An 8,903-nucleotide genomic window follows, 5' to 3' on the forward strand; every position below is an offset into this window, starting at 1 on the left:
GGCCCTGTTACCATCGTCCGCGCCCCTCGCCTAGTCCTATCTCCTGCCACCCTGAGGCCGGCCTGGACAGTGCTCCCGAGTTTCGTTAGAGATGCTTCCTGGCTGGGGCTACAGCTGCTTGGGTCCTGGCTCTTGACAGCTTCTTTCCTCGCACCTCTCCGACGCACTCACGCTGCCCGGCTTTCCTGGAGGGGGACCCCGGCAAGGGTGTCGGAGATTCAGTGGCGTTGGTGGTGGCGGGTCACCTGGGCACAGGGTCCCAGAAGCCAGGGAACCTGCGAGTCCCGGGGGCGGGGAGCTCGGCCGGCGGGGGCGGGCCAGGGATGGGGGCGGGAGGCGGCTCTTAGGTCCCCGCGCCATTGGCCGCAGGGCCTGGCGGCAGGAAGGGGCCAGTGAGCGGGCCCCACCCCGTGGCCCGCGGAGCCTATCGCCGGGAGTTCGGAGCGCGGATAAATGTAGCGCCGCGGTGCGGGCGGGCAGCTCTCCGAGGGGCCGGAGCGCAGCGGAGCCATGCAGTACCCTCACCCCGGGCCGCCGGCCGCGGCGGGCGCCGTGGGGGTGCCGCTGTACGCGCCCACGCCGCTGCTGCAGCCTGCTCACCCGACGCCGTTCTACATCGAGGACATTCTGGGCCGTGGGCCCGCCGCTCCCACGCCCACCCCCACGCTGCCGTCCCCCAACTCCTCCTTCACCAGCCTCGTGTCCTCCTACCGGACCCCAGTGTACGAGCCCACGCCGATCCATCCCGCCTTCTCGCACCACCCCGCCGCTGCGCTGGCCGCCGCCTACGGCCCGGGTGGCTTCGGAGGTCCTCTATACCCCTTCCCGCGGACAGTGAACGACTACACGCACGCCTTGCTTCGCCACGACCCCCTAGGTAAGGCGGCCAGGTCACAGTGAGGCCAAGTCGGGGCGACGGCTGGGAAGGCGCCACCCGGCAGGTGGCAGCGCCCGGGAGTCGGCGGGGGCGGAGGGGAGAGGCAATAGAAAGTTGTGGCAAAAGCTATAGAAAAGCGGCTCTCGGGCGCGCGCAGGGACAGGAGGCGCGGGCACCTGCATCGCGCAGCCGGGGCTGACCGCACAGTGACTCAGATTGGTTTTCCTGCACCTTACAGGCGTCGGGGCACTCGGGCCTGGCTGAGACTTCGGGCGCTGCCGCCGCGGCTAGCGGAGGAGGATAGCCCTGGGCCGCGCGTGTAGTCCGGGGTGGTGCCTCTTAAGGAAAGGGACCGGGAGGAGGGTGTTGAGGCGTCCTGGGCCGGCCTCTGCGGGACAGGGATAACTGCTGGGCCCCGGGTGGTTACGGGGCTGGACTTGGTTCAACAAGCTTGTGTAGTGAAAGAGCCTGACCCTTTCCGTTCATACAGGAAATCTTGAGTTCTCGATAGGAGTAAATCTGGTTTCAGAAGCTGTTAAGTGTTTTCCTGGCTGCACGAAGCAGACCCTTCCCCCGGAGTAGTGCACGCTGCTGATTATTTTATCGACATCCTCAATACAGACAAATTCAGGAAACACTCGACTTCTGATAGCCGGGATCCGTTTTTCTGATATTGTTCATTTCCTCTGTGTGGGATGTGACTTTATGGCAGCTAAAATAACCAGTTGCTTCCTATTTTTTTTTCCCCGAGGCTGTTTTGCACCAGTCTGAAGCCTGACGCAAGCAAAATCTCGAAAAAACAATGCCAGCTTTCAAAGCGTTTAGGCGCAGGCCTGCAGACACACCGACGGACGGACTGACAGACAACTCTTTGGAGTAGGAAGATGCAGACCCCGGGCACCAGTTAGGAAGGGCAGCGTGGACACTCTGGGCACATAGAATTTGTGGGACTTGTCCCCTCAGTGCAGGGGGTGGGGTGCCTGAGAAATAGGTGACTGGGTTCCGGTGGCCCTTGGCGCCTCTGGGGTCTAAAGCCCTAGGGTAAATAAGGAAACGGGCGCCTCGCCTGGGGCCACCAGGGTTTTAAATCAACTGTTATTGGCAGATTCAGTAGGGACCCCAGAGACAATTAACATTTTTTAAAAATATATTTTAGTTGTAAGTGGATCTTTTATTACATTGATTTATTCATATGAGGTGCTGAGGATCCAACCCAGGGCCTTACCCATGCCAGGCAAGTGCTCTACCACTGAGCCACAACTCCAGCCCTGACAATTAACATTTGAATGTCAGTGTTGTTAAGCGCGATCTTTAGCTCAGTCCTCCACTTTTCCTTTTCACCGTCAGAATTTTGGGATATGTGTCTTACAGCTTTTTTTTTTTTTTTTTTTTTTTTAGGCTATTATATTTGTATTTTCAAAATTCCAGCCTCCAGGATTTGGTGCCATGGGCCCCGGTGTAGCTCTGCTCTTCTGTTAGGTCCAGAGGGAGACAGACCCTCAGAAGGGCCGATCTGGGGGCGAACGTTTTCACAAAGCGCGCCCTGGGTTTCCTTGGGTTACTGTTGGGACCGCGCAGGAGGAAGCAAAGGGTTTTTTGAGATAGACCAACAGGAAACACATTGACGGAAATGTTGCCATAGCCCACGGCGTGGCTCTAACTGGCCGCCCCCGCGGGTCGGGTGTGAAATCAGAGAAGGCCACGGCCCTCTGGGGCCAGGATTGGAGGATCCACGTGTGGGTCGAACTCGGCGCGGGCCTGGGCCTGAGCCTGAGCCGTTCTCGCGCAGCATTACCTTGAATGGTGTCCCAACCCCGCTCCTCCCCAAAATGCACGTATTCGGATAATTGGAAAGTGCGGTTCACTCTGGGAGAGGACTTACGGGTATAAAAAAGTTGTGCATAAATTCAAGAGCGACAGGTGAACGCGCGTCGTGGTGTTCTAAGCGCAGCCTGTACTGGGCATTCTTTTGGAGATTAAAACATTTGTGTTTGTATCTTAGACATAGGTGTTATGGTTGCTATGTGTCACCTGTAGCTCTGTGTGTTGGGGGAGATTAGTGGGAGCGTGTTGGGCTCCCGTTACACGCGTCTTGTTGCGTGGTCTCCTGGCTTCTCATTCCTCACCTTGTCACCCCTTGGGTCAGGCAGGTCTGGGGTTTGGTTAGGCCGCTCCAGAACCTTCGCTAACTGCCACTCTTCTTGCTCGCAGGCAAACCCTTGCTCTGGAGTCCCTTCTTACAGAGGCCTCTGCATAAAAGGAAAGGCGGCCAGGTGAGGTTCTCCAACGACCAGACCATCGAGCTGGAGAAGAAGTTCGAGACCCAGAAATACCTCTCCCCGCCCGAGCGGAAGCGTCTGGCCAAGATGCTGCAGCTCAGCGAGAGACAGGTAGGCTACTTGGGTCTCCTCCCGCGGCAGGCTGCTGGGGCTGGGGTCATCAAGGCTGAAGAGAGCAGTGGACAGGCTGAAGCCACCGTGCGCTCCGGTAACGTCCGACTCCGTTCAACCCCGGGAGGGCGGATCTGTACCCATCGCCCCTGTCCTCCCTGGGTCCCTCGGGATTCTGGGCTCTTTGCAAGTTTGGTGGGTTTTTGTTTTTGTTTGTTTGTGTCCCCCTCTTTATTTCTTTCCTCTTTTGTAGGTCAAAACCTGGTTTCAGAATCGACGAGCTAAATGGAGAAGACTAAAGCAGGTATCGACATGATTCCGTTTCTATGGAAATAAATATTTGTATCATGTTATCTCAATGCGAGGCCTGTTATGGGTTGTATGCAAAAGTCATTTGAGAGACTATTTAACCTCTTCACCTTGATTAAAAAGACAAATAGTCCTGCTGAAATTCAGGATGAGTTGCTCAGGTGGCAGTAATGCTAAAAGCACCTAATGCAGGTCCTATATCAATTATGCTTAGGTTTTCACACACTGGCTAGTAAAACTCCCAGCTAATTGTTTTATAAACCCCCATATGTTGTTTATCTAATTAACGCAGGAAAGATAAAGTAATTGACAGTAAATGACTTAAGCAGTTATCTTTGGGAGAAAATTGTTTCTTTTATTTACACAGCCATAATAAAACCAGGCAGAACTCAAGGGTAAATAGAAGGAAACAAACACTTTTAAGTCTTGTTTGCTCTGTTTTTTAGAATAATTAAATATCAAAGAGTTTAAAATTATTTTTCTGCTAAGGCTAACTCTTAAAATGAATATTAAACATACAAGAAAACATCCAAGTAAAGGCTAATTCAGTTTTTAAAGAAGCTCTATTGACTTAAAGCTAAAAGATTTTTTTTTTTAATGTCCTATTCCTGATGTTTCAAAGTGGTCTGACAATTGATGAGTTGTTTATTTGCCAATGTATATATGCTTTTAAATAATAAATACAATACATTGAAACAATGTGAGTGGGAAAATTTAATGTGTATTTTAAAATTTATTAATTATTTCTTTTTTATTAAAACAAGATGATATCCCAAAGGCTGTTCTGAAACAGAAAATAAAATTCCTGTAATTTCGTTATTCTAACATGATTTAAAAGATTCACAGATTTCCTCTCAGTTGCTGACCTTGTTATGTAATTGCAAATTTGGTGAATATATTACTCAAAAAAAACTTAGTATATGTTTTCAAAACACTTAGTATATCATAATGTCCCTGTGTAATATTTATATCCATTTTAAACAAACTCAGAATTAAAAATTCACTGATATATTTAGTTTTTATTCAAAGACTTGGCTATAGTGTACCTAGAGGCATTCTTCCTTTTCATTTCTAGGGATTGAACCCAGAGGTGCTCAACTACTGAGCCACATCCCCATCCCTTTTTATTTTTTATTTTGAGATAGGGTCTCACTAAGTTGCTTAGGGCCTCACTAAACTGTTCAGGCTGGCTTTGAACTTGTGATCCTTATGCTGCTGGGATTACAGGTGCACACTGTCACACCTGGCTTGCCAAGGACTTCTAGTTTCTACGTAATATGGGAAGATTTTTCAGAAATTCACCTCAGATTTTAAGCAAATTGTAGTTAATTGTTTCTCTTATTACTTGGCAGCATTCTTCAAGTTCTGCATTTTTTCTTTGCCAACCATGATTTGTGTGTGTAGATGTTCATGAATTTACTCCAGAAAATGATTGTAAAGGAATTCAGTCTAATAATTAATAATTTATTTTTTTCTTAATTCATCATTAATTACTTCACTCTGTGTGTGTGTGTGTGTGTGTGTGTGTGTGTGTGTGTGTTACAGAACTCAGGGATTTACACATGATATACCCCTAGCTTTTAACATTCTTATTCTTAAAATGTCTAGAGAACTTCAAGTATTTAAATCTTTTTTTCTTTTTGAGTTGGAGATGCTACAATACCTGTATTTTATTTATTTTTATGCAGTGCTGAGGCTCAAACCTAGGGTTTCACATGTGCTACCAAGCACTCTACCACTGAGTGCTAGCCCAAGTTTGAAGTATTTAAAAAATGAAGATAATATAGTGATCTAAGGTTTCCCCCTAAGCTTATTAGACTCTTGAGAACATGGGTCAGGGCTGGTTTTAGGTGTTTCACTGCTATAATACCTTATATTTGTGACTGATAGTCTTATAAGACTATATCTTTCTCTGAAGTGACAAGCTTCTCCTTCAAATAAGGAATCCCAAGTATGTATTTTCTTTTTTTTAAAGAAAAGTTTTTTTTTTTTTTAAAAAAAGATGGACACAATATCTTTATTTAAAATATTTTATTTATTTTTGTGTGGTGCTGAGGATCTAACCCAGTGCCTCACATGCACGAGGCAAGTGCTCTACCGCTGAACTATAACCCCAGCCCCCCAAGTATGTATTTTCTAAGTAAAAAGATTACAGCTGAAGTATTTTTAAAACATTTTAAAAAATATTTATTTATTTATGTATCTTTAGTTTTAGGTGGATACATTAGTGTGTTTTTATGTGGTGCTGAGGATCAAACCCAGTGCCTCATGCATGCTAAGTGAGCACTCTATCACTGAGCCACCACCCCAGCCCCTATAGCTGAAATCATTTGATAAATAAAATATTGAAAGGATGGTGCTGAATGAAAAGTCATTTTGATTTATGCCTCTTCATATTTCAAGATCCTACCAATCTCCATTTTCATTCCCTTCATTTAGGAGAACCCTCAAAGCAATAAAAAGGATGAACTGGAAAGTTTGGACAATCCCTGTGAGCAGAGGCAAGACTTATCCAGTGAACAGAATAAAGGTGCTTCTTTGGATAGTTCTCATTGTTCGCCCTCCCCTGCCTCCCAGGAAGACCTTGATTCAGAGATTTCTGAGGATTCTGATCAGGAAGTGGACATCGAGGGAGATAAAGGCTATTTTAACACTGGATGATGATCACTGGCATTAGCATGTTCGGAAAATTGGATGGGAAATAACATTTTGCTACAGAAAACACAGAAGAACTAGAAAGCAATATGAAAAAGGGAAATCAATTTTCTGGTGTTCTGGAAACCTAAAATATTTGGTGCACTGGCTAATTAACAAACCTACATTGAAACCTTAATTTTGACTTAACCAATGGCATATGTACTGATTTTAGTTTTTTTGATAAAGTGACTAAATTTACCTCCATTTTTTAAAAAAGTAAATTGATATTTCTATTTATAAAAAATAATTTTGAACTTTTGTTAAATTTTTAAGTTATAACTTTAATGGTTTTAATAGTTTTTTTTCCTTGAAAGACTTTTCATAATCTGTGTCTACATCCTACTTAATGAGAAAGCAAAGAAATACCCCAAATTCATAGGTACGCCTTGGAAAGGGGACCCATCTTTCAGGCAGCCTTGGAATACTATAAAGAGACATTCTTTACTTTTCTATGACATTCTTGCACCGCTGCCTTAAATCCAAAGCCATCTCTTGTCTTGGGATGTGTGTTCCTTTTGTTTCAAAAGCAAGAATTGATAAGACTAGACCTAAATGGTTGTTTTGCACTGTCATTTAGTATCCATTTGACCAAAGTGTTAAGGGGATATAGTACCGTCCTACAGGCAGAGAAACTGACTCGCTGGTGATTAATCACAGATAAACTAGAACTCGCAGGTTAAGTGTAAGTAGATTGTCGATATTGTGTTTTATATCAAACAATGTCTATAAAGTGTGTATATAGAATTGTCACTGTAAAAAAAATGACCAAAATGTTGTTTTGTTTTTTAATGAATTACTTGTTTATAAAATAAACCCGTCCATGGGACGACTGACCTTGTCGGACGTCTCCTTCTTTGGTTTAAAAAAACAAAACAAAACCCACACCTTCCCTTAAAGCGCCCCGGGTGCCGGAGCGGTGCTGGGCGCTGAGCTTGCTGGGGCTCCAGCTCCTAGCGCTCTGGGAGTGGGCCAGCGGGGGTCGCCTGGGACGCGAGTTTGAGCCTTTCTTCAGACGTTTGCTGGGGATCCGGGGGCGGCTCCTATTCGCGGACCCGCGAGTTGCGGGTGGCGGGAGGAGCCCGGACCGAGGTGGCTCGCCGCGAGCGCGGGACCGCCTGCGCCCCATCGATTAGCTTCCGCTGCCGGGCTGGCCCCGGCCGCTGTCCTTGACCGGTGTGAGTCAACACTGCGTCATCCCTGAGCGGCCGAGGCTCTGGAGCCCGCTCGGCGTGGCGAGGCCGGGGGGTGGGGGGTGGGGAGGAGCTGTCGGGGGACGGGGGACCCCGGCGGGAGGAACAGCAGGTGGTCTCACACTCCCGCTGCATCCCTACAGTTTGGTAGGTGTAGGGTGGGAGCGGGAATTGCATACCTACAAACGTCCAGGTGATGCCGAAGCTACTGACCCAGAGCGCACACTCTGAAAGCCACTGTTGTAGGGTGCTCCTACCATGAAGAAGCAGGTGAGGCCAGTACTTCTCCTCCACTCCTAACCTCGCCTGCTTCCCTCAAAGCTACTCCAGCCTGGGAGATGAGGGTCTGAGAGGGAGAGAACTGAGGGAAGTGGGTGGGAGTGAGGCTTGATGGCTGAGTAGAGGAGGGTTCAGGGTTCAGGATGGGTTATTATGAGATGGGGGAGAATGATATTGCTGAGGTGAAGGTGGCTGTGGGTTGAGGCTTCTGACAGTCCTGGTTGCTAGCCCTCATCCATCTACCTGCCTAGCTGAGCCATTGAGTCTCTGACATTCCAGGAAAACTTTGAGAGACCTCTAGAGGGAGAGCCCGGAAACCTCTACCTCTAGCCTTGGCCTTTATAGAATCCTCTAGTTTTTGTGGTGAGGGCTTGTAACGGAATGACCCTATCCCTGACCTGGCTGACAGGGCTTTGGCTCTCCAGATAGCAACACTCAGGTGAAGACTGAAAAAGTCACTGCTTCTTAGTGTTTGTCACATCCTGTGTTCTTAGATTCCAGGTAGGACCCTGGAATTGCAGGTGAACTAGATTTCTGAGAAAATGAACCCTGGTCCTTAAGTGGAGAGGTGTGGATAGGCCTGGATGTTTGAAGAGTTGAGTTGCAGTTTTAGTTTTTGGCCTGAGTTCTCTCATCTGTAAAACAAAGATGGCCTACTTGAGATACGTGACCTCTTCTTGCTTCCCAAATCCCCAATTCAGTTTATGCTCTTTATTATTCCCCTTACTCCTCATTTGTACTCAGTGTTGGAGCCGAAAATAGCCAGCCAGTGGGAGAGTGTTCCTTCCCATGGGCTGCAGGCTCCAAGCTCCTGACTCTGCCTAACAGGTTACATCAAGGTTTCAAAGGTCACAATCAGTCTTGTCTGAAAAAGCAACTGTCTGTATCAGATTTTTGGAGAATAGGAGGCTTGTGGATCTGATATTGAGTTAAAGTAATGCTGTAATTTGTGTGTTTTGCTCCCAGAGATAACCTCTAGTTAATGTTTATTCTTAGGAGTAACTGTATCATAACTATTAAGTAGAGAAATACCAGCTTATGTATTGATTGACACTAGAAAACTTGAGAATTTTGTTTTAAAGTAAACACTTCTCTGAAACCAGGTTTAAAGCTAACCCCAGCTCCCTTCAAATTGCTCACCTGAATCTAAACATGTCCTTC

At 47.2% G+C, this 8,903-nt stretch overlaps 1 protein-coding gene across 1 annotated transcript; it reads left to right on the top strand.

Moving 5' to 3' along the window:
* The first annotated feature begins 422 nt into the window (after positions 1 to 422).
* On the top strand, positions 423 to 7,111 carry Hhex (hematopoietically expressed homeobox). Its single transcript, XM_076834671.1, has 4 exons — positions 423 to 877; positions 3,089 to 3,267; positions 3,521 to 3,571; positions 6,016 to 7,111. Exons 1-4 carry the CDS (start codon positions 511 to 513, stop codon positions 6,235 to 6,237), a joined length of 819 nt encoding a protein of 272 aa, XP_076690786.1. The 5' UTR covers positions 423 to 510; the 3' UTR covers positions 6,238 to 7,111.
* Positions 7,112 to 8,903: the final 1,792 nt, after the last annotated feature.

This window comes from Callospermophilus lateralis, chromosome 15 (assembly GCF_048772815.1).
Source record: "Callospermophilus lateralis isolate mCalLat2 chromosome 15, mCalLat2.hap1, whole genome shotgun sequence".
In the NCBI taxonomy this organism is placed as follows: domain Eukaryota; kingdom Metazoa; phylum Chordata; class Mammalia; order Rodentia; family Sciuridae; genus Callospermophilus; species Callospermophilus lateralis.